The following is a 23,858-nucleotide window of genomic DNA, read 5'->3' as shown; positions in this document are numbered from 1 at the left end:
ACTAAGCCTCGACGATCAACACCGGATCGACACCACCGCATGCTGATTCTAGGCCAAGATACCGTTCGTAGGGAAAATGCCCGATAGACGTTACGTAAGTCCCTATCGCTGCCCGTGTAAGGTAAGCAGCAAGCAGGATGCGGGTTTCCGCGGGGCTTCCGGCTTATCGGGGAATAATATAGCCACTAAGGTCTGGAGGCTCTGTTTTGCGTACCTTGGTAGCGAGGAAGACGCTCCGGACAGCGATTCTGACAAATCAAGAATCAGGGCACGGCAGGATAACTATTCTTTTCTTTAACGCCCTTTGCCCTCTGTTTTCCTCCGCTTCCTCTTTCGGCCTCCCTGGGCCGCGCCATGAGCACTATCCCATGAATCCCGGGCCGGGACGGCCCGGACTCCACTATATCCGGGGCAGTCTTGAGGCGCGCGGTAAGCAGGTCCATCTCCTATATCTCTCAACCCAGAGCAAACCTTCTGGGTGGGTCTCCAAAGCTCTTCTGGATAGCTTTATAGAGAATCCTGCGTTCTCTGCCCCCGCCCCCCTCTCTTGCCGCGAGACTACACACACACACCTATCAGCCACAATACCTCTCTTATTCCCGCCACAATGTCGAACGAAAGCCACTCTTCTTCGGGCAGCCGAAGCCTAAAAGCCGTCTTCGTAGGGTTGGGTGTCTTGGGGACGATAGCCACCTGGGGCCGGACGGTGGGGAGCGGTAGTCTGGGTCTGATCACAGCGGCCCTGGAACAGGACGAATACACCCTCCCGGGATCGGCGTGCAAGCTGCTGCCGAGCTTCACGGGAATCGGGCCGGTGGACTACCTGCTGCGGACGCTCGTCGTGTTCTTCTGGGAGTCGGTGGATGGCTCGCATCCGAAGAACGCAGCGGCGGGGCTCTACTTCGCCGGGCAGATGGCCCCGACCATCGTGGCCATCTACCTGGACGGGCTGCGCAGGGGCAACGGCGCGTCCCTGCTCCGGCCTGTGCTCTGGTACCTCGTCTTCGCTGCTGCTGCTGTCGGGTCCAGCGGCGCCGCCTGGGCCCTTGTCTACCTCGCCTCGTCGCCGACGCTCTCGCCGTCCGTCGGGCTTAGCGCCCTGCAGGATGTCTCGCTCGTCGCGTCGCCCATCGCTGCCAGCCTCCTACTGCCAGCCACGCTCGTCGCCTTCGCGGGCACCACCGTCCTCATGGGCATCCCGTCGCCCACCGTCGTCTCCGGCAACTTTCAGCAGTGGGCTATCGTCATCTGGAATGTGTTTCCCTTGATCCTGGTCGCCATCGTATACGCACTCCAGCCGCTATTGGGCGCAGTACTGGCCGGCCGCCAGCTGTCGGATCGGCAGGCGCACCTACGCGCGGTAAGATGGCTCGGCGTCGGGTCTGTGGTGTTCGGCTTCGCCATGCACGCCTCCGTGACGGCCGTGTCTTTCTCGGCGGCACTGTTCCCGGCCATATTCGCCCCGGGGTACGCGGAAGCGTTGCGTCCTCTATCGCTCGCGGTGCCGCCGATCGGGATGGAAGTGGTGAGAACGCCCGGGGACGGGATCTGGGGGTTCATGCTGTGGGACCAGGTGTTCGGGTTCACGATGTTCATGCTCGTGTTCTTGGCGCAGCTCCAGAACTCGATGCGCTTCTCGGACCAGCCCCTAGGATCGTTCAGCTGGGCGCGGATGGCGGTCGTCTGCCTCCTCTCTTCCTTCCTCGTCGGGCCCGGCACGACGATCATGGCCGTGAGCTGGCTGCGAGACGAAGTACTGTACGGGGTGACGCCCAAGATCCATAGTCCCTGGAAAGCGGACGCGAAGAAATTAAATCGCGGGTGACGGGGGTTATAGGGTTGGCTGGGAGTGCTGTCGCTGAAGGACCAAAGAGGGTGTGCATCACCGCTTTCACCATTTCGCACCCTACCTCTTTCTGTGAATTCACGCATCTTAGCGGGATAGAATACACCTAGCCGTCCTCGTCATGTCTAATCTAGCCGTGCGTGTATCATATCAGCGAGAAGAGGGGGTAGAATAAGAAATTACCTTTGTACCGTATCGAGATGGCCAGTTACGAACTTCGGAGAATTAGATGCATTGCTCAGTATCGATCATGAGCATGACTTCAAAGGAGTGTGGAGTAAAGGTACCTAGGTAGGTATGTAGTTGAATCATGCGCACGCTGCCTTAAGTAAGCAGGGTATACCCTGCTTAGGTGATGGGTTGGCTCCCGACCTGAGGCTCAACTGCTGCTACCAGTTCGTTCGCCTAGGTACCTACATAGGTACCGTGGCTGAACGGCCTGGGCCGTTAGTAGCGAGGGCCGACTTAGGCACTTTTACGGAGTCGCATATCTACATCTAGGAAAAAACGATTCTTTTGATAGGTGATCCCGGAGGTAAGAAGGGGTGTTGCTTTGAGTCCGTTCATACGCCGCAGCGATAAGAAACTAGGTACCTCTACCTACCTATAGATCAGTAGGCTACTTAACGAAGGATAGGTTCGATTCCTAACAGCGCTACTTGATAGCCTTCGTCATTTAGCTCATCTCCCATGTACCTAAGAAGTACATGGATAGGCGAGCCCCGATATCCATATTTACGTACCTACTATAGCGCTATACTTGGGTGGGTTAGGTGACTGGGCACCTAAAGGTACCTAGATAACCCACCTAAGGACCCATGGAATAGTGACAGGCATGCGGTAGGTACCTAACCTACCCACCTCAGGTACCTGGCTAGTAGTTCGATTCCACCCACCTAAGATACCTAACGGTACCTCGATATCTACACCCATGTTGCCGTCTTCCCCACGTCCGTCGGAATGGGTATTTCTGGCGATTCCCGCCCCTCTTGCAGGAACATCAACCTGCACTCTTCGCCGCCTTCTAATAACACGTGTTGTGTTACGCTCACATTTGATGCCACTGGCCATCGGCGTTTACTACGTGGTATATTATGTGTCGTTGCAGACATAAACCGGCAATACGACGAAACCAGCTCCTAATTTCCACGCTGCGTGCGCTCCTCCGATCCCTCCTGCAAGTAACCCTCCCGGACGTACAGCGCCAGCGTAACCGTCGGGCCTGGCCCGAGAACCACAGCCCCCACGAGAGACGCAAGGATCACCGTGATCGTCGTAGCCTCTCCGGCTGGAAGTGCCTGTTTCAGGAGAATCACCCCCCACGATAGACTGGCTAGCGCGATAATGATGCCGTCCCATTGTAGGAACAGCCACGGTCCTCGGACGAGAACTTCGCCTACACCCGCCGGCCCAGGGAAGGGGGAGGGCACATACATGCGCGTCAATGTGACTATGCCGCCGTCAGCGGCCTGGAAAGCCCTACCAACTACGTACAGATGCCCGATGGCCGCGAGAGCAGCAGCAGCCAAGTACAGTCTTCGAATCCACCGTCCTGCCAAGGCCTGTTCCTTCCGGGTCTCTGTAGTGGAACCTAGCCCGCCGGCCAGATGCGTCGAAACGCGGGTCATCGCCATCATGATACCAGACGCATAGAGAGGGGTCGGCTGGAAGAATGCGACGATGCCCTGCTGCGTGGCTGGCGACCGCGACGCCTGGCCCTGCCAGGTGGGCGCCATGAGGCACAGCATTGGGACCACAGCGCCCAGCCAGAACGCCGTGGCCAGGGCCCGGGCTTGGTGCGGGTCGGCGACCTTCGTAACCCGTTGCTTGCAGGTCCATCGGATATGCATCCCAAAGTACAGCGGCATGGCGACGGCACCCCCCAACGCTTGCCAGAGAAGCGCCAAATACATGGGGCTGGGGCATCGGTGTTTGGTATTAGTCCCATCTTCCCCGACCTTCCTGTTTCTGTGACAGGTAAGGGGTATTGTTAACTCACTTGCGGATCCATTTCGGCTTCGGTCCCGGCCGGACTGCCTCGGCGTACAGCCATAGGTAACCCAGCTGGAGGTTGATGTACAGATCAAATAAGAAGAGCTGATATGCGGTTTCTTGTCCGTTCGTACCGGAGAAGAAGAAGGCGACCAGGATAGCGAGGCAGTAGTCCAGAGGAGGGAAGCCCGTATAATCTGTTCTCAGCGGGACGCCGTTCTCGAAACGGCCCCTCCACGCCGCCAGGAGGAGGGCCTTGACCGTCCCGTTGACGAGATTACCCCCCCAAAGGAAAGTGAGGGCGGCATAGAAGAGGACACGGAAGTATCGCTCGATATTCGGTAAGCTGGTTATTAGACGGGATTGGGGGTCAATGCGACCGATTCCGGAATCCAGTCGCGATCTCATAGTGCGAAAGCCTAGCGCCTAGCAGGGCAGACACTATTTCGGAGATATCCGGGATAGACGGCACAGAGACGCTTAAGAAAACACTGCTGGCTTCGTTCTCGTAGATCAGGTCATTGCGCAGGCAGTATAGGCAGCAGCGTAACGGTAGCGAGGTATCTCCAATTTGTAAAAACATTAAGATATCAGATTAACGGCGGAAGCCAACTACGTCTTCACGTAGAGAAACATGGCATCCAAGGTTCCAGGTTCACGGCATGAAGCTCGATACCAACTGGCAGACCAGGAGCCTCGGCGCCCTCGGTCCGAAGGAGGGATTGAGCTCGGGGCTGCTCCCCAGTTGGCTAGTCAGACGGCTTCATCGCAAATTTCGCTAGAGAGCCGCTCCCGAGTGACTGTAAGGCACCAGCATCCCCCCTCAGTTCTATACCGTCAAGCTCCACTCAGCCCGGCGGGAATGGCAACCCTTCATTGGGTTAAAGACTTCGCAAGCGCTGCTCGGAGATACGGGGCGACGGGCGCCTTTCGAGATCCCGTCATCCAGTGTTCTAGATCGCACAGTGATGTAGAAGCGGCTAAGACCATAGCAGCGCTACTATGTCATACCTGCGAGGATTACGTGTAGCGCCAAGGTCGTATCCAAGTTGCAGGGCATCCCAAAATGATGCTCCCCGAATTCTGCGCCATGTATGCTCTCTTTGTGGAGCTATTATTACTATTCATGATTTAGGCAACAACTACGAGATTATTTTGGAGTACTGAATAGCCGGTATGATTTCGGATATCCGAGCCTAGAGCGAGCTCGGAGTCGTAAAAGTCAAGGTATCACATCTAATACTGAGCTTCACCTTTCAGCTGGAAGCAGTAATAGTCCAAACTAACAATCACCGGGGTATTAATCACAGAGTTCGGGAGAATGATGATTGCAGCACACAGTAACTCGTGTGGTTTAGTGCCTCACCCAAGTAAGCTATAGACAGGGGAGCTATCCGTTGAACGGAGTACCCGGCCCGGGCAGACAGAGCAACCACAGCAGCTCGAAGAACTTACGCAGTCTAGGGTCAGAGTATACCCTAACGTTCTACCTACAGTGCTCTTACTAAGTGTATAATGTTGAAGAGAGGGAATAGTAGGCCTGGAGGCGTGGTAGACGGACACCGTTTGGCTCCAGGGGGTGGCGTCGGGCCAAACCGTATAAAAGACACCAAGCGCAGTCCATTCCTATAATTTCTCAGTTATATCACCAGTATCAAATTACAATAAACTGCAAAATTAGTCAATATGTCAACCCCGGAGTCCCCCTTTCGTGTCATTGTCGTTGGCGGCGGCGTGGCTGGCCTGGCTGCCTCCCATGTCCTCTACAAAGCTGGAATCGACCACGTCGTACTCGAAAAGCGGTCCACTGTCGCGCCACAAGCTGGTGCCAGCATTGCTATATACCCGAACGGGGCTCGGATTCTGAGCCAGCTGGGCTGTCTGGATCGGGTGAAGAAGACCACCGTCCGGTGCGGCCGCTGGTATGCACGGCTCCCAAGCGGCAAGAAGATTATAGATAGTAGCTTTTTCCGCTACCTCGAGGACAAGTGAGCCCACCACCTGGTCTCTTTCTTCTCTCGACAGATATCTGGTTGATCTGAGTCATTTCTAATTTATACACGCCGGCCGATAATTTCAGTCATGGCTTTGGCATGCTCAACATCGAGCGGCGGGAGTTTCTTGAAGCCTTATACGAAACGTTACCTGACAAGACACGCGTCAAGACAAATTCTCCGGTGCATAGCATCACCCAAGATGAGAATGGGGTTGAGGTGGTGTTGAGCAATGGCGAAGTTTATAAAGGTGATTTGGTTCTAGGCTGTGACGGGGTCTATAGCATGGTGAAGAGTATCATGTGGGACTACGCGAACAAGGCCTCGCCGGGGATGATTACGGTAAAGGAGAAGACAGGTATGATCACCCCAGCCCCTATTTCTGAGATTCCTCTGGCATCATGCCCTTTCCCCACTGCCAAAGACACCTGCTCACGGACGACCCTTTCCAGCGATCAAGGCAGATTACAAATGCCTGGTCTTCATGACAACGGGCATCCCAGAGCTCGGGACCTCCGACCTGACGGTTATCCACGGAAAACACTACTCGCACTTGTTCACAATTACCCCACAGCGAGGGTACTTCTTTGTGTACTTCAAGTTGGACAAGCCCTCCACCTGGCCTGCAGTGCCACGATACACGGACCAGGATGCGGACGACCTGGCTAGACGTGTCGCCGACCAACCTATGTCTGAAACGCTGACCTTTGCAGAGATCTGGAAGCATCGGGTGCGTGCGACCGTTGTGAACCTCGAGGAAGGCATATTGGACCATTGGTACTTTGGAAGAATCGCCCTGGCGGGCGACTCGGCGCACAAGGTAAGCGAGGGCGAACCGCCGCTGGCGTAGCCACCGCCCCCCTCCCGATAATAATGCTAACCGGGCTAGGTGATGCCGAACATGGCCTTGGGGGGAAATGCCAGCATCGAGTCGGTCTCTGTCCTGACAAACCACCTTCGCCAGATGCTCGTGGATAACCATTGGAAGAAGCCGAGCAGCGCCGAAATCGAGAAGGCGCTCGCTAGATACCAAAAGGAGCGCCTGGAGCGCATGAAGATGATGCTCAAGTTCTCCTCGATAACCAACGAAGCGCAGAACTGGCCCACCGTGTGGTACCGGATCCTGTCGACCTGGCTGATCCCCCTGCTGCCGCAGCGCGTGCTAGCCGACAACCTGGGGAGGATCATCAGTTCGGCGCCGAAGCTGGATTTCCTCGAGGTCGGGGAGTTCCCTACGGGTCGCATGCCGTGGAAGTATACGGCCAACGAGGATATCAAACCTAGCAAGAGCGGCTACGGCGGGCTGAGCGTGATTACAGCCTTTATGATCGTCTTTTATTACTATTATGCGGCGAAGACTTTCTCTCTCCCGGTTAGCAGTTGGGTCTCGGGGTTTAATTACAGGTAGTGGGGGTTGCGAACATAAGTTTTTCTACCAGAGAACCCTATCAGCGAAGGGCATATAACTGTAAACATCGGCTTGCTTGGCCCCGGGAGCAGGCAGCCTGTTAAAATGTTTCGGGAGAACGATAAAAGGGGCCAGAGTAGCTCACACACAATCATGCCGAGCTCCCATCGACCTGTCCGTTAGAGATAATAGTCAAGGCCGTTCTTATCCGGAGATACGCAAGAGATACATATTAGAACCTAACACAAGCACGGTCTCCTTAAAGAATTCCACTCAGTCCATAGTGTTGGGGAGAACAAGAATACACAGTGAGGAGAAAGCCGTTGCAACAGTTTAATTATCGCGTAAAACGCAGACGCCTACTTTTACGCTTTGCGGTATGTAGGCATATAAGGGCTGGTGCAACTGCTACGTGATATTAGGTAATTAAATAGGATTCTAGCTTAACGTCCACTTTCGAATACTTACAATTATCTAGGATCAGCAATAGCGCAGACCAACTGAGAGTACGAGGCCGGCGTGGGAGCGCACCGTAGTTTACAGCAACTTGGAGGGGCTCTTAGAAACTAACTAGACTGGGGTGTCGCTCCTACGGCATGTGAAAAAGCCCGGGAGCCCGAAACCCGGCGCGCGCCGGGGTGCTTGTTAAGTTCTATATATTCTCATGTAGGTAATCATTCACGAGAACATTCCAAAACATTGCTTCTCGTGCCCGTCGCGCTCTTGTAATCCCTTCCCAGTCTGACACGGTTTGGACGTATTGAAAACAGAAACAACCAGTCAATCTACCTATCGAGAATGGCTTCTTCGCAAGAAATACGAGCCTCGAACGCGCTCATCAACGACGCGACGGCTCCGCGTGTCGCCGTCTTCGTCGGCGGCACGTCGGGCATCGGCAAGCTCACGATCCGGGCCCTCGTCGCCACGGGGGCGAGCGTGCGCATCTACTTGGTCGGGCGCCCGAGCGCCGGCGAGCGCGCGCGCGCGTTCATCCGGGAGCTGCGCGCGGCGAACCCGCGGGCGGAAGTCGTCTGGACGGAGGCGGAGGTGGCGCTGCTCGGCGAAGTCGGGCGGGTGTGCGAGGCGATCCGGGCCGCGGAGTCGCGCGTCGACCTGCTGTTCCTCAGCGCGGGCTACGCGCCGCTCGGCGCCGCGCGCGCCGAGACGGCCGAGCGCGTCGAGGTCGCCCAGAGCCTCGAGTACTACTCGCGCGTGCTGTTCGCGCTGCGCCTGCTGCCGCTCCTGCGCGCCGCCGCCGCGCCCCGGGTCGTCAGCGTCCTCGCCGGCGGCCTGGAGCGCCGCGCCGCCGTCGACCTGGACGACTTGGACCTGCGCCGGCCCGGCCGCTTCGGCGGCGTCAGGGCCCAGCCGCAGTACGCCGCCATGAACACCGTGGCGCTGGACAAGCTCGCCGCCGACAACCCCGGCGTGACCTTCGTCCACTCCTGGCCCGGGTGGGTCGACACGGGGAACGTGAGGAGGGGCTCCGATCCGAATTCGCTCTGGGCCTGGTTCGTCTGGCTCGTCCTCGAGCCCCTCATCCGCCTGTTGGCGATCAGCGACGACGAGTCCGGACAGAGGCACCTGTTCCAGAGCACGAGCGCTGCTTTCGGCGGCCGCGGCGTACCGTGGAAGGGCAAGCCCGGCATAAATTCGCTAGGGCAGCCGGCGGACGGATTGTTTCTCGCCAATTACAAGTGCGACTGTACCCCGAATGTGAAGGTCGTGTCTTGGCTTCGAGAGAAGGCAGCAGGAAAGATTTGGGACCATACGCAAGAAGTCCTTCGACCCTATTTATAGACTTGGGACTTTCCATTGTTATCTTGCCGCGCCCGCCGGCACTGATCTGTACATGGATTTGTCATACCCATATTACTTAACAGGGAACTTGGTTTGATTTAAGGCGGTCAGATCGATTTATTAGCTGACAATGTTGGCTAACTATCTAGGTAACTTAATGTCTTCTTCGATGTTACCATCACGCTATGAAGGTTACCGAATTCACATTTCCCCTACGATTCGCTCCGATCGTCTCGTTTATTGGGGACCATTAAAATGTCCTCCTAAAGCGGCCGTGTTAGCGTTAGTTGTCTAGATGTTATGGCGCCTTGCTGGCCTTCAGGGGCTAACGTCATAAAGCTAGCGAGTTTCGAGAGGTTGAAACCTTGATGCTGGGCATGGACTCTACAGCAAATTCCACTCGACTGGCACTTATGTAACTGCTTTCAAAACATATTTAGGGCTAAGTTGCCAGGCCTGTCTATGCTTGGTGGTGGCGTCTGCGTAGTCCCTTAAAGGGAGTACATGATCTGGTGACGTTTGCTCGAGACTGCGAGTCATTCGTTGGTTTGGATTGGCAACCGAAAATAAGCTTCGCACCACTTGGTTGGGGAAACGCTCTCTACTTCTTTTCCTAAGCAAAGTCTTGTTTAGGGGTTGTGACGCCGAAGAGAAGTAGGGGTTAATCCGAGTTACCCGCCCTTTACAGCTCACTTAACGACACATAGCTAGTTCCGAGCAACGCGTTCGGTGATGGGTTACGCGTGGAGTATGTGGATGTCGGAAATAAGGTAGATTAACTGACTTGCTAGCTAGAGTGTCGAGCTAGCTAGCCTATATACATATACATTTAACCTAACTTGGTTGAGTCAGGTTGCGCTCTCTATAGTAGTAGCTCTTGGCTAAAGAGCCACCTGAAGCGTAACCTTACGTGACGGGTAAGAAAACGAAGCAGCAGGCCTCATTGTGTTAATTTTAAATCTTCCACGGAATCAGGAATACTCTAGCTCTAGCAGTTTTCCGATCGACTTCCAGGTGGGTCCCGGATATCTATAATAATACAGGACGTCGAATATGAAGAGTCGAGGCAGTTAATGGGTGGCTATATGAACCCCTAGCCTTACTTTAACTTCTAGGAGATTAGCCGCCCAGTTGTTCTGACCTAGAGGAGCCATTAGCCACCCCTTATCTGATACCATCGCCGAATTACGCAGAGTTCTCAGAGTTGGAACCGCCAAGCCTAGCCAATGCAACTGTGCATATTAGAAACTGCCGTAGGAGTAGTGACATCATCCTGCCGGCACTGTCCAGATGAAGGCTTCCTTTGCCGAGAGTTCCCGGTCTCTTCAGCAACTCTTCTCATAAGGTCGTGAAGAGGAACGGCGTGCCCACGTTTTCGCGAATTTAACGAAGCGAAGCGGAGTGGTTCGACGAATATTCTATCGACTTTATTTTTTTTTTTTCACGCTCTTATACTCGCTCCCTCATACCCATAGCCGCTACGTGACAGTCTTCGATGCTCGCCTGACACTGTCATGAATTTAGCAACATAGGATTTGCTAAGCGACAGGAGGACACTTCCGTAGCAAGTCTCTCACGTTCCCTATGTCCCTCACGCTAGCCAAGCCCGCCCGCTCTAGCAAAGTTCGGTATAGGCATTGGTACAGGCTAGCCGAGGGAACTACAGAGCTTGGGGACGGCCATATAAAGTTCCAGCCCGCGTCATCGATCCTGCCGCGGAGGCGATTTGTGGCTGGCATCATGGCCGCGAACGTGGTATCTTCGCTCGTTCTCTCTTTGGCAAGCGAAACTGGCCAACTACTCTGCTGGTTTAGCTGTTGCAGCGAAGCCTGAATTGATGTTATGCTGTAATATCTGGCGGCGGTTAATAAATCTTCCGAAATTAGGCGCTGCGGGATGTGAAGGCCTTCGCGTATGAAGAGATTGATGTCCGTTGTTAACGCTTGTGCGGCATCCGCGAGGATATCGTGATAGATCGCCAGCTTTGAAACGGGAAGTGTGTTGATTACCTCGGTGGCCGGAATGTGGTGGGTGAAAGATAGGGGACGAGCAGCAGACATTCATGGTAATACCATCCATCTCCCAGTTGCCCGAGACTTCCACCCAGGCGTGCGCAAAAGAACCGTTTCGCCACGCTATCAAGGACCCCAAGTGGTGTCGGCAACAGTCCCCAGGAATCTTCCACATCGGTAGCTTCACCCATATCGTCATCCTCGGAAGGCATCTTACAGACGGCAAAACGCCGTCCATCTTGCCACTCTGTCCAACTCGAGCAACGACATAGAACCCCGTCTCATCCCAGCGACGGATGGCGTTGACGACGGTATCGGTGTATGGAGTGTGTTCCAGCTTCCCAAGCCAGAAGAAGACAAAGTCTAGCTTTTCATGCGATTGGAACGCGAGAATGCAGGGCGAAAGCTGCGACGCCAGATTCTGATCGGCGGTCGCCTCTAGACCAAATAGCTCGACAGTAAGCCGTTAACTGAAATGTCCATCTCTGCCGACAGCGACCCAAGGAAGGACTCGGGCGTTCGTCGATCGCAGCATGCTGTTGAGGAAACCTAGGTCGAAGAATTGAGCGTTGTCTATATCCACTACAAACTTGTCCCGGGTAAGAGTCTCTGGCGCTGCCTCTCTTACTTGCTCATAGACCCAGTCCATAAATGCCTGAAGGCTATGGCGGCCTGGAAATAGCTCCCGCAATGCTTCAAGGGGGTCGTCCTCCCTCATTATCTTTGCACATACCGCCGCGAAGTCTGTATTTCTGGTTTGTGTAGGAGAGACGAGTGGGAGAGGGAGGATATGGTTGAGCAGCAGCAGGGAAGTATCGTTGCGATGGCCGTGAGCCATGAAATGTGAAATGGTGGACGAAAACTGCAGTAGAAATGTGACTTCCGAAGGAAGGTTTAGGGCACGACGTCATCGACGGAACGGCGCACCCATACAACCTACCACCTGTTTTTTTTCTCTCTTGCAACATTATAGTCTTTAAACGTAGGGTACTGCGTTTTTTTATAAGAAAAACCCCCCTTTTTTGTACTCTATCCCTCTTACTGGCTACACGCGTCTCGCAAATCTACATATAAGTTCTGCTGCAGTTGTGGTTGGTGGAAGGAAAGGGCTCAAGAGTCGGGTTCCGGACTTTTGCCTTAGAAACAGCTGATTGAGATGATGAATGACTAGGAAGGCCGGGCTTAGTCCAGGCCCCTGTTCATCCTATCTAGATCTACACGTACATGCTTGTCATCAAGGTGTGCAGGGAATGCTGGGTGTGTGGAATGCGGCGCTGTTGGAAGCCTCATTCTGCTACCTGGTTAAAGTTGCCACAAGCTAAAAGCGGAATCAAAGCCACAAAGCTACAGGGGGTCGTTTTCAAACTCCTACAACACGACATACCTACATCTAGGCCGCCAGAAGCAGAAGAGGAAATGGCCTTGTCTGGATGGAGGATCAAGTTCTACAGATGCGGTATGTTGATACTGGGCTACGGTAGGGAACGTATGGGAAGCATATGCCTAAGACTATGTATACCTTTGCCTCTAGTAGCTTGGAAATAGCTTCTAGTTTTCTTTTCTCCTCAGCTTGAGATCCTACTCAATGGAGATATCATCTCTGGCTTTTACCCTCTGCTTTCCTAAGTGCCGTGACAGTAGTTGGTAGACTCTACCAGAGGAAGCAGTTCATGCCTAAACTTTTATAAGGTTTGGGATTCAAGTCATCAGCTGGCCTTACAGTGTCTAACCATCCTCATAGATGTGAGAGCGCCACATCGCTAGTAGATTCTGATAGTCTTAAGAGTATGCCCATGTAAGCGACGCCGTGTCTTTCAGCACGTGATTGAAAACGTGGTATCTTAAGTGAAGCAAACTCAGCCAATGTGTCTACCCGTAAATAAAGATGGAAAAAATTAATTCTGGGGTGGACCGGGATCGAACCGATGACCTTCAGATTATGTGATGAAGTTGACTTCAGTCTGACGCGCTCCCTATAATGAGTTAATTGATTGCCATTCCCGCAAGGTGGTTAAACACTAACCAACTACGCCACCGCCCCGCTTGCTGGGATAATGTGTCCATTTGAAAGTATTTCAGTTTCTTCTCACCGCCTTGCTTACATAAGCAAATGGGGGCGATTTGTGCAATTTTTTGCCGATTTACCTACAGCGGATGCATCATCCCAAGGTTCCACTAACTCCACCCCAGGAAGCGGGTCAGACTAAGGTCAAACTTCTCACCATGAATTCTGAGGCCCAGGTCGATCCCTAAATCTTTTGTCGGACAACTCAGCCTAGCTAGGTTCACTGGTTTTTTTTTTCCTCCTTTCACCTTGTTAGACTCTGGTCACCTTTTTGCTGCTCAAGAAAATCTTAACTACTGCTTAATTGAAGGTAGTCTATTGGGTTAGGTTTTTTACACAAGACGTAGACTAGTCCGGAGCAGATATAGCCTCATTGGCAACTTATAATAATATTAAATTTCACATCATGATGAGGATGTTAGCCCGATAGACGACTGTATGAATTGGTCTTTCAAATCAGTCCTCCTTTGTTAATTCCGATTTCAGACTCCTCGAGGAATAAACCGGGTACCGTATATGTTCGATCCTGTGACAGTTGCTGGTACAATGGCTGTCCTTGTTTCCTGCTCTTCGAAATTCCTTGCTGCTCCAAAAGCTTGACCACCAAATTTCGTTTGTTGCCTGGGACCGAATCGCAATAAAGCTGGCACTGGTGTCTGGCGAATATGTCGATGAATGAAAGAACTTCGGTTAGGGTCTAAAATTGTCTTGTTGTGATAGAACCAAATTGTAATGTCGGTTGCTTGAGCGGAAGGGCTTGATTCAGGCCTTCGAAAGGTGGCTGCGGCATAGAACGCGGTCTCAGCTTGTACCCGTACTCCCCTGCCCATGACGCAGCGGATTCAGCATTGCCAGGAGCGATGCTTCCGAGATAGATGACATCTACCGCCTCCGCTAGAGTAAGGAGGAACGGGATGTGGAAGGAGGCATTATGCATGAAATACCTCGGGTACGGCAACACGGTAAGTAAAGCTAGGGAAACTTCCTCGATGTCAACATGAGAAATGCGGCAATATACCCAAAAGTCGTTAGGATTACGTTTTGCATTCTGACGAATCTGGCGCTGTAGTTTCTTTCGTCGCAAAAATGTTTTTCGCCCACTGTTTCAAGAAGCAGGATGGATGGGCCACCGAGCTCTCGCGCTTTGCCAAGGCCGGGGGTCTGCTCTATGATCTCTAATTTCTCATGGGTGATAGAGGTGCGCGCATAGCGGCGTTCGGCTTCAGCGCGGGCTTTGCTGATGCTGCGCTGGCCTTGTTATCCTAGGCGCATCAACTTCTCTACCCTAGAGTTCCCCAAGGCGCAGTGCCAGCATTCGACTCCGCCTCTGCTTTGGTGGAATTCGTTCGATCTTCTATTACAGAAGCACTGCCACTAAATGATGGCGAGTACCCCCGTCTCATGATCATCGGAGCCCTAGGTCGTTGCGGAAAAGGGGCAACTGAATGTCGCCTTGCTGAGGGAATCCCCGAGAAGTCGGTTCTCAAATGGGACATGGCTGAGACCAGCCGTGGCGGACCCTTTCCCGAAATTGTCGACGTTGATATCCTCTTGAGTTGCGTCTATCTGAGGGCACACCGGGTTCCGCCTTTTACCACACTCGAATCGTTGTCGACGCCGGAGAGGCGGCTTCGCGTGATATGCGATGTAAGCTGTGACCCAAATAACGAGAACAACCCAATTCCCGTCTATTCCGGATACAGCTCCTTTGACAGCCCGGCTATTTTGCCATCGGGCACACTAGGCGGACCTGAGCTGCGCATCATTGCCATTGACCATCTCCCCACTATGATTGCTCGCGAGGCAAGCGATGAATATGCCCGCTTACTTCTCCCAGGTCTTTTGCAACTCAGAACAGACGTATTGAGAGCGAGTTTCAGAACTGTGGTAGACTTGGCAGTGAGAGATAATTGGTGCCTCTAAGAGCCCGTCCTATAGTAACGTCGAAGAGGTCGGGAAAAGTCAGGTTCCTTACGAGGCTATCGCCGAGCATAGTTGCTCTTTCACATCAATACACAGGTTGATCAGATGACTTCTTAGGCTCCCGCAGAAAACGATTATTTGCGTCTCAAAGGAAGTCGACTACGCAGGCCAGAGTGCCATCGACGAGCTTGCCTTTCTGCTATCCGCTACGCCGCCGCGCTCCACATGTGACGTCAGGAAACCCCGGCAAAACGTATACTAAAATCCCTAAGTATATGTAGCCTGAAGCCAGGGTTGGTAAAGTAGTACGCCTATAGTCTAGTACAGTAGTAACCTAGTACTATAGTAGTGTTTTTAGCCCTATACTAGTGCTATACAAGAGATTAGTACTATAGGACTTAATTATAAAGTAATTAGAAGCGCTACGGGTTAATGCCGGTGTAGGGTTACTTAGCACATATGTTAGGGTATGTAGCGCCGGTATAATCTCTATAAAAGTAATCCGAAATCACGCGCGTCCCTATAGGGGGGCAATGACGGGATTCGTCTTTTAGAACAGCTCTATGTTTTACGCACGAGTTGCCCTCAGCAATTTCCATGTCCGCGCATGGCCCTGAGCTGCCGCTGCTCCAGGGTGAGCCAGGGTGAGCCAGGCCTGCACAGCCGCGTGGCCCAGGGAACAGCAGCCAACGGGCTAGAAGTCTTTGGTTGTCGACAAACGAAGTACGCGAACGTTAATCGCCATGGTCACCGCGAACAGGGACGGGACGCCCCTGGCTAGGCGTCGCGGGCAGACATTCTGAACTCCCAGGGATTACACCGGTCTTGGGGTTCATTGCTGGCCGTTCAGGGGCTGAGGAAGACGCATGGTGCCCTTCGCCGCTCGTTCTCAATCTCGGTGGACCGGAGAGGTACACGCGGCAGGGCAGGACCATACCCAGGACCAGCGGCATCCCTGATGGTGCCAGTCCGACGTGGCCATCAGGGCTTTCTTAGATAGAGGCGTGGGTGCCTGGGGTCAGGCGGACAAGAACAGGGACCTGGCGAGATTAGGGGCGGGCAAACCAGGAATCAGCACATCGTGGCACAGCGAGGGCATGAGCCTATTCAGCTGATGACGACGCCGGCGCTTGGAATCGGGCCAACACCAAGAAGCCACGCCAGCAGGGCAGGTTTCGATGGCCAACGCTCAATGGTGTATGGGTGTCATCATAACTGGGTAGCGTTGTTGGAAGACGAAAGGAAGCTCGGACGGATGGGCCCCGAACGCAGTTCGGACCAGCCTCGCCTGAGTACCACTTTCCATTTGGTCGATCAGGCGGAATCATACGCCCGCATGCCGTTACAGAAACGCAAGGTTTCCCGTTGAGGAAGTTCTGACCGCGGAGGCCGCCTGCGCCCCTAGACTTACGGCATCCGGAACGCCCTGAGGATCTCCTCATAGGACATCTTGCGCCCTGCCGACAGGGGAGTTCCTCCGGCCGATACTACGAGAAAGGGGCCAGCTGACGCGGCGACCAGGAAGCAGGCGGGATCGAGACGATACGGCAGGAACGGCGGCTCAGATGTACATGGAACAGCAGGCAGAAGAGGCTTAGAATCATGCAGTTCTAAATTTGAAACTTCACCAACAACGGTCCCGTGACTCATTGAGAAGAATCGAGTCTCGTGGTTCTTCGACACGCGTAGCCCGTAAGCCACATGTCGTGGCCTACCTTGGGCAGAGGCCTCCCTCCCCTTTCACTTACATACGGACATCTCCACTGCAAGGGAACAATCTGCCTTCCTCGACTTCATTCTGCCTTGCATGAATCTACATAACCCGTTGGCTGCCTCATGATGGCCGGTAGATCGGCGGACCAATGGCTCAAAAGCGCATTGTGTGGCCGAGTTGGAACCTTGCCCCGGTTTCCCTTCGTTGGTGAAATGGTCCTTTGGTTGATATAAGTGGCTGGGTATTGTTTTGCCTCGCTCTCAAACACACACTTCAAGAGCAACATGGCGCCCTCCTCTCCTCTCTACTCCCCTCTGCTCCTCTGACTCCCCTTTCGCTACTCCTCCCTAGTTCCCCTTTCGCTACTCCTCCCTAGTTCCCCGTTCCCACCCCTCCGCCCTCTGCTCCTCTTTACTCCGCCCGCTCCTCCTGCTCGTGGAATTACGGCAAACTCCCGCACGTACACGCTGAAGCCTACACGTCGTTGCGCACTTTGGGCCTTGATTCTGGCTTCAGATCGTTGTGGTTAGTCGGGTTAGTCATTTCGGGAGCTGTATTGTGGAGGCTGAGTGTCGGGGTTGGATGGTCGTTCGGGAAAGCTGTCAGCCAATGATATAGCCGCTCAATTTTGTAAAAAAGGATGCTGGACAAATTTGCTGCCTGATTATGCCGGGCGGTGAAGGCCATCTGTTTGGCGGAATGTCCCCAGAGTTAGCGCCAATTTTGCCAGGGCAAATCCGCGGAATCTCCGAGGCAAGCCCGTGTCGGATCATTTCTTACTCCGGCCCCTTATGGAAACAAAATTGATAAGCGATTCCCATCACCACAACATCTATTTATACCGTTTCTGGAGGCCTTTGGCGTTTAAAAATGAAGCGGTAGCTGGGTTTTGCAGTCCGGTAGACACCTAAGTTCGGCCTACATGGAGCCTGCTGGGTTCGTAGTGGTTGCTATCCACATCGCCGCCCGTCGACCAAATGACAATCGTTAGCCGACGCGTGGCCATCTGCGGGCGGCTGGGGACGGCCGCCATGACCAGGCAGCAAAAGTGGACCGGATGACGTAGCTACTGTAGCCGTGGGAAAACTGGAGAGTTCAGATCGCGGGGCAAGAAACCGGGACCAAAGGCATCAGTCCTAGGCTCTTACGCCAAAACTTGATGCGTCGTTTTGAATGCAGAATCTAAAGACCCGATATTCCGAACGCCATTACTTCAGCCATGTATGGACTGTAACTGCCATTCGTGGTTTCTCTACACTGACTTCGTCGGACGAAGTCCCGTGCGTTCCACCATTGACTCATAGATAGCCCTCGTCCACTCGCACAAAATCCTCGTCACAATTTCACACAAACCATCCCTCATACACTACAGCACGAAGGATGGAAACATACGATAAATTTGAGCCCGAATGGGTTTGGGTCGACGATGAAGGCAGTAATGTGTACGCACAGGGATATGGACGAAATCTCACTGTCATCTTCTCCTTTTCTGCCGACAACCGCAACCCTCCTACCTCACTAGCCAATCGAGTGTGCACCAAATATGAAGGACTCGAGACGGAGGACGCTGCAGCCACCTTTCCTACCATCAAGGACTTGCACGCCGCCATCTGGGGGGCAATTCGTCACGTTTGGCCTCGCTACTTCTCCCACGCCGATCTCGGAATCAGGTTGGATACCGTTGTGGCGGTCGACAGCATAGACGGCTCTATCGAGAAAGTTACGTGGAATGTCTACAACCATCCTCTCTTTCCCCAATTTCTTCGGAATCTTGCCGAGGAGAGTCGTAAGTCAACATACCCTTGCTGAAGCGGCCTAAAATTGACGAGTCGAAAGTCGGCAGAACGCCGGTTGGTCCTGCCGAGTCGGTAGACTTTGCCCGCCTCATCCGGTACGAGCAGCTCGGAGGAAGAGGCTGTACTACGCGGGTTCGTCTACCGACGGGCGAATACGCCGTCTTCAAAGGCGTCGATTTTCGAACTGCTTTGCAGTACAGCGACAACCAAGGTGATAAGGTCATTCGGAACCTGATTCGCAATTGGTGGAGGGAGTACAACACCCTCCAGCAAATCCCGCCTCACCCGAACGTGCTTCCTCCGCCGTCGTTACTAGCTACGATTCAGTGGCCGGACCGTTCGGCCTCACCAGTCTTCTGTGGTGCTTTGTTCCCGTTTTATCCGGGGGGTAGTGCGGCTTCCCGCATCGAGGACAGCAACAAGAAGGGGGTACGCATTCCTCTACTTCTCAAGGCGCATTGGTGCGCCGATATGGCTACGGCAGTCTTCCACACGCACCGAATCGCAAAGATGTATCACATGGATATCAAGCCTGGCAATTTTGTCGCGGATGCGAGTGATAACCTTATTCTCTGCGACTGGGAGCAGCACGACGCGCCAGCCACAACCCTCGCCCCCGAGGCGGATGGGACCTGGGATGTTACCGAGGACTTTCTGACCATCCAGGCCGGGCGCCCTCCGTTACGGTACACAAAATACTGTGGTATACCCCGTCGAAACGTAGACGAGGACGTCCTCGGAGATGCGCCGTGGCATACGTGGAATGTTTTCCCTATTTGGAATAATACATGCCCATGGGCCCTCGAGCTTGCAGAAGTCTTCAGTCTAGGCAGAAGTATGTGGATGCTTCTTCGTCAACCAGAGAGCGACTTTGAGGACATTAAGCATCCCGACCAGCTCGTCACGGACTGGGACAAGTCTGAAGATATCCCCATCACCTGGAAGCAGCTCGTTGATCGATGTATGTCACGGGATCCGAATAAGAGACCCGACCTATCAGAATTGGTTGACTTTTGGATGAAGGAGTGGAACGCTCAGAAGGCTGCGAACGGGAATGACTAGCATTTCATAGTAGCAAAGTTGCAAGATGGCACAAGGGAGACCCTGAAAAAAAAGGCCCAAGAGAGAGAAGGAGAGAAGAAAAGGTAGCAAAAACAGAGCACAGATATCCTTCAGCGGCATGGAGGCGAGAGGCGTGAATGACATTATTACATAAGGAAATGTCGATCTTGGCATTGTCGAGAAAGAGTAGGAGCAGGTTTGACAAATGGGGGCTCGACATGCAGGTGGGGCCTCTCGGGGTGGGACCTCCAGATGGGACGATCTGCGATAGGTAGATCGGTCAGATCGGCCCGGCGCCTTACCGAATCGAGTCAAGTCTTCAGCGCTTCCAAACCTTAATTTTGAGGCTCGGCCCCACCCGGCCCGCGCTAGTCGACGCGCCCCGCACCTTCCCGGGCCGCTGCCATGCAAACGCCCCATAATTTATATGTACGTACCTGCGCCCCCGTCTCATTCCCACCTATTCCCACTTTCCGCGACCTGCTCCCTGGTTTTCTCCCCAAAGCACGTCCGTAATCGTGCTTCTGTTTTTCGCGTCAAGTGTCCGAACAGATGCTGCGAGACAGCGCTTTCTCGCTATCGGCCTCATTAACGTAGAGGCGAGGAGAGGGAGGTCAGTGAGCGGCAGGGCCGGGCAACGCGACTGAGGGCCAAACCTGCCAACTGGAGGCGGCTACGTAACCGACAGAAGTCAGCAAAGCCCGGAGGTAGATGTAGACCGGGATGCCTGACGCTGTTCGTGTTGGGTTGGGCCAGTCGGGGGGAGAGAACAGATATATGGGTACGGCACTGACAGGGTGAAGGGGACATGAAGGCATCCGAATCAAGCCAATCGGACAGTCGTGGAGTAGGACGTTAGAGCCTGCGTGTGAGCCCAATCCGAGAGCCCACGAATCGAACCAATCTCGCACAAGCGGAGTGTTCTGCGGATGTCGAGATCGACATACCTACGGTAATCCCAGCAGACCCTGCCTGTCAGACTGCAGACAAGATGGGGTGTGGTTGCTGGCACTCACACGGTTCACAGTAACCAGGTAGACGAATGGTACCAGCAAAACCACCTCGGAAACGTTGATAGATATATAGGTATTTGAGATGAACAAAATCAGGAATAGGTCTTCTCTAGCCGGTAGCCGCAAGTGTGAGTGCGAATCGTGTAGGGCGCTGTGGTAGAGCGAGGCGCATCCACCGTGGCGCGCTGAGAAATTGCAAGTTGCAGTGCCGAGATCATACGACCACACGTTTCATGCCGCCGGATCTATTAATCTCTACCAGATCGTTACCTACAACCTACAGCCTTCTAAGGGATGGGTCCAGGCTACATATCGAATAATCTGCTTAGAAATGTAGACTGCTTACAAATTCCACCATAACTATCCCAGCTGCGTAAATACAAAAAACCTCCCCCTCTACTACCCAGGCTCCCATGCATCTCCCCAGGCTCACCACGACCACGATCCTCCTACGCGTGCTACCCCCAGCTCCCACCACGGCAACGCATCATCGCAACGTTAATAGACGACCTCGCGAGACGGCACCGGCGAGATGACGGCAGCTACCAACGGCGGCGGCCAGCCTGCCGACCCCGAGAAGGTCTCCGTCTCGGGTTCGACCACCACGCCCCCCGAGCACCAGACTCTTGACGGCGCACAAGACAGCCCCCAGGAGCCGCCCAAGAGGACTATTACCGGCGTGAAGGTGAGCAAGTCGTCCCGTCGCCATCCCCTGGCACCGCCCATCGTGTGCGATGGCTGTTATGCTAACGATGACGTCGCGTTTTCTTTTCCTCTAGTGGTTTTTCGCCTACGCTTCGCTCATGTCGACTGTCCTGCTCTTCGCGCTCGATAACACCATCGTGAGTAGACGAAACCGCAAATCCAAGTCCAGACCCGGCCTGTTCTGTGATCTGGGTTGAATGCTTGCTGACCGCGTGTCCCTCGCAAGGTCGCGACGATTCAACCTACCATCGTTGAGACGTTTGGCGAGCAGGAAAGCTTGGCGTGGATCGGGGTCAGCTTCGTGCTGGGCCAGGTCGTCATCTTACCCATGTGCGTGGCCCGCCCAAGTGTCGTCTCCGCCTCTGCCCCTTTCGCGCCGCCGATTGGCTGACTGACTGACTGACTGATGGACCGGCTGGCTGACTTAATAATTCTCTCTCCGTAGTGGAAAAGCGTTCGGTCTCTTCAGCATGAAGTGGGTGTTCCTGATCTGCATCTTCCTCTTCGAGGCGGGCAGTGCCATCTGCGGCGCCGCGCCCAACATGGCGGCCCTCATCATCGGCCGCGTCATCGCCGGCGTCGGCGGTTGCGGCGTCTACGTGGGAGGCTTGACCTACGTCAGCATCCTGACCACCCCGCACGAGCGCCCCATCTATCTCGCCGGCGTCATGTCCGTCTGGGGTGTCGGCAACGTCCTGGGCCCCATCGTGGGCGGCTCGCTCGCCGAGAGTGCCGCGACCTGGCGCTGGGGCTTTTATATCAACCTGCCTATCGCCGCCGTGTTCGCGCCCGGCTACATCTTCTGCCTGCCCAGCATCAACGCCATGCCGGATACGCCGTGGAGAAAGAAGCTCGCTATGCAGGACTGGGTCGGAATTGTCATCTTTACCGCCTTTTGCGCCTGTTTCTGTATGGCCGGCAGTTTCGGTGGCACCCTGTACGCCTGGAACAGCGGTTCGGAGATCGCCCTCTGGGTCATGACCGTCGTTCTGATGATCGCGTTCGGTTTCGTCACTTACTTCCACCCCTTCGTACCGTCTGATCAGAGGCTGCTTCCTGTGCATGTCATGCGCAGCAAGGACCTTCTCATCCTACCCCTCCAAGCTATGCTCGTCGCAGGGTCCATGATGATGGCTATTTACTATACACCTTTAATATTCCAGTTCACCAGGGGCGATGGCGCTTTGGACGCCGGTGTCCGCATTTTGCCTCTCATCTGCATGATTGTCTTCGGGTGCCTTTCGAACGGCTTTTTGATGCCCAAGTTCGGCTACTACTTTCCTTGGTATGTTTTCGGCAACGCTTTGCTATTAGCTGGCGCCGCTTGTATGAGTAAGTGGGACTCTTATCTTCTATCGGACTCGACGTTTTGTTTGTTAATACGGGGTATATATAGCCACTATCGACGCATCGATCTCAGATTCCGCTCTCTACGGCTTCACTGTGCTCATCGGGCTTGGGGCAGGCTGCTTCCAGAGTGCCGGTATCGCCGTGGTGTCAGCACTGTCCCCAGCTGCCGACATTAACAATGCCGTCTCCATTATGACCATCTGTAAGTACCGATACCTCACGGTAAAATGCATAAAGGCATTTCCAGATTGCCTCGCTGACAGACTGGAAAATGCAGCGCAAGTCATCGGCATCATAATATCCCTTGCAGTGTCCGGATCCATCTTCCAGAACATCGCCATAACTCATATCTCCGGCGTTTTGCCAAATGCCTCGTTCGATGAGGTCAGCCAGTTGGTTACTGGAACCAGCGGAAGCTTTTATCAGAGCTTGGTACCCGAGGAGCAGGTATTGGTCGTCGATCAAGTGACATTGGCCATCCGGGACGCTTTCTTCTATCTTGTTGGCACCAGTGCCATAGGCTTCATCACGTCTGTTTTCTTGAACGTAAGCACCCTGCCCCTAGAACATTTAGGAACTTGAGGGCGCGGCCCATGTGCTAACCAGATAATTTCTATAGCGGAAGAAGCTCTTCATCCAGGGGGGTGCCGTCGCTGCTTAGTGTTTCAGCCCGCAAGTGTACATTAAGACGTCCGATCCTTTGGATAAGCGGTCGTGAAAGGGATCCGGAAGGCGATGGGACGGTTAACTAGAGACCTCTGGTCTTGGAAGCCTAGGCTTCCGTACTAGGCATCGGATACAACCTGCTTCCTAGATTATTATTACAAGGCATCAAGTTGTGGCAGAGATAAAAATTGACAAGATATGCCGGATCCTAGCCCATGGTATAATAATACCCCAGACCGGCAGGGTTATCGAGTACCGGTTGGGTTATTCGTGTCCGCTGTTGAATAAATACGCATTTTAATAAAATTTCTTCGTTCCTTTCACATTTCGAATGTTTAAGCAATTTGCAAGGTGGTGTGCCTGAGGCCATACGGCTTCGTTTCCCCTTTTCGCTCCCCTATCACCTTCGAAGTGTCATCCGTACGTTTGGAACTGTCAGTCCTGAAACGCATCGCGCAACTATTTTCTTTTGCGCCGGCTGCAAGGGGATACTGGAAGAAGAGCAGCGGGAG

The 23,858-nt window shown here is 54.0% G+C and overlaps 7 protein-coding genes and 1 pseudogene across 8 annotated transcripts; 5 read left to right on the top strand and 3 right to left on the bottom strand.

The window, feature by feature from the left end:
* The first annotated feature begins 453 nt into the window (after positions 1–453).
* On the top strand, positions 454–1,948 carry GGS23DRAFT_168284 (uncharacterized protein). Its single transcript, XM_051511526.1, has one exon. It carries the CDS (start codon positions 608–610, stop codon positions 1,823–1,825), a length of 1,218 nt encoding a protein of 405 aa, XP_051375975.1. The 5' UTR covers positions 454–607; the 3' UTR covers positions 1,826–1,948.
* Positions 1,949–2,721: 773 nt separating this feature from the next.
* Positions 2,722–4,433, bottom strand: GGS23DRAFT_547556 (uncharacterized protein). The gene has a single exon (XM_051515095.1). It carries the CDS (start codon positions 3,757–3,759, stop codon positions 2,986–2,988), a length of 774 nt encoding a protein of 257 aa, XP_051375974.1. The 5' UTR covers positions 3,760–4,433; the 3' UTR covers positions 2,722–2,985.
* A 1,091-nt stretch (positions 4,434–5,524) lies between these two features.
* GGS23DRAFT_592596 (FAD binding domain protein) lies at positions 5,525–7,230 on the top strand (the record flags this gene model as incomplete). The annotated part of the gene is made up of 5 exons (XM_051517899.1): positions 5,525–5,826; positions 5,919–6,190; positions 6,285–6,652; positions 6,722–7,141; positions 7,210–7,230. The coding sequence occupies 5 exons, from the start codon at positions 5,525–5,527 to the stop codon at positions 7,228–7,230; spliced, it is 1,383 nt and encodes a 460-aa protein (XP_051375973.1).
* A 682-nt stretch (positions 7,231–7,912) lies between these two features.
* Positions 7,913–9,427, top strand: GGS23DRAFT_612382 (uncharacterized protein). The gene has a single exon (XM_051520486.1). The coding sequence runs from the start codon at positions 8,039–8,041 to the stop codon at positions 9,038–9,040; it is 1,002 nt and encodes a 333-aa protein (XP_051375972.1). The 5' UTR covers positions 7,913–8,038; the 3' UTR covers positions 9,041–9,427.
* Positions 9,428–10,489: 1,062 nt separating this feature from the next.
* Positions 10,490–11,770, bottom strand: GGS23DRAFT_592594 (uncharacterized protein; the record flags this gene model as incomplete). Its single annotated transcript, XM_051517898.1, has 4 exons — positions 10,490–10,549; positions 10,618–11,022; positions 11,099–11,503; positions 11,564–11,770. 4 exons carry the CDS (start codon positions 11,768–11,770, stop codon positions 10,490–10,492), a joined length of 1,077 nt encoding a protein of 358 aa, XP_051375971.1.
* A 1,184-nt stretch (positions 11,771–12,954) lies between these two features.
* Positions 12,955–13,093, bottom strand: GGS23DRAFT_t7 (annotated as a pseudogene). The gene has a single exon. The product of its transcript is annotated as a tRNA-OTHER (tRNA).
* A 4,761-nt stretch (positions 13,094–17,854) lies between these two features.
* GGS23DRAFT_168226 (kinase-like domain-containing protein) lies at positions 17,855–19,893 on the top strand. The gene is made up of 2 exons (XM_051511525.1): positions 17,855–18,540; positions 18,591–19,893. The coding sequence occupies exons 1-2, from the start codon at positions 18,135–18,137 to the stop codon at positions 19,610–19,612; spliced, it is 1,428 nt and encodes a 475-aa protein (XP_051375970.1). The 5' UTR covers positions 17,855–18,134; the 3' UTR covers positions 19,613–19,893.
* Positions 19,894–21,051: 1,158 nt separating this feature from the next.
* GGS23DRAFT_168161 (major facilitator superfamily domain-containing protein) lies at positions 21,052–23,448 on the top strand. The gene is made up of 7 exons (XM_051511524.1): positions 21,052–21,310; positions 21,405–21,467; positions 21,557–21,660; positions 21,776–22,662; positions 22,727–22,882; positions 22,958–23,226; positions 23,300–23,448. Exons 1-7 carry the CDS (start codon positions 21,158–21,160, stop codon positions 23,339–23,341), a joined length of 1,674 nt encoding a protein of 557 aa, XP_051375969.1. The 5' UTR covers positions 21,052–21,157; the 3' UTR covers positions 23,342–23,448.
* Positions 23,449–23,858: the final 410 nt, after the last annotated feature.

Source organism: Durotheca rogersii, assembly GCF_024521655.1.
Source record: "Durotheca rogersii strain YMJ 92031201 chromosome Unknown GGS23scaffold_2, whole genome shotgun sequence".
Taxonomy (NCBI): Eukaryota; Fungi; Ascomycota; class Sordariomycetes; order Xylariales; family Xylariaceae; genus Durotheca; species Durotheca rogersii.
This window is presented reverse-complemented; position numbering and strand designations above follow the sequence as displayed.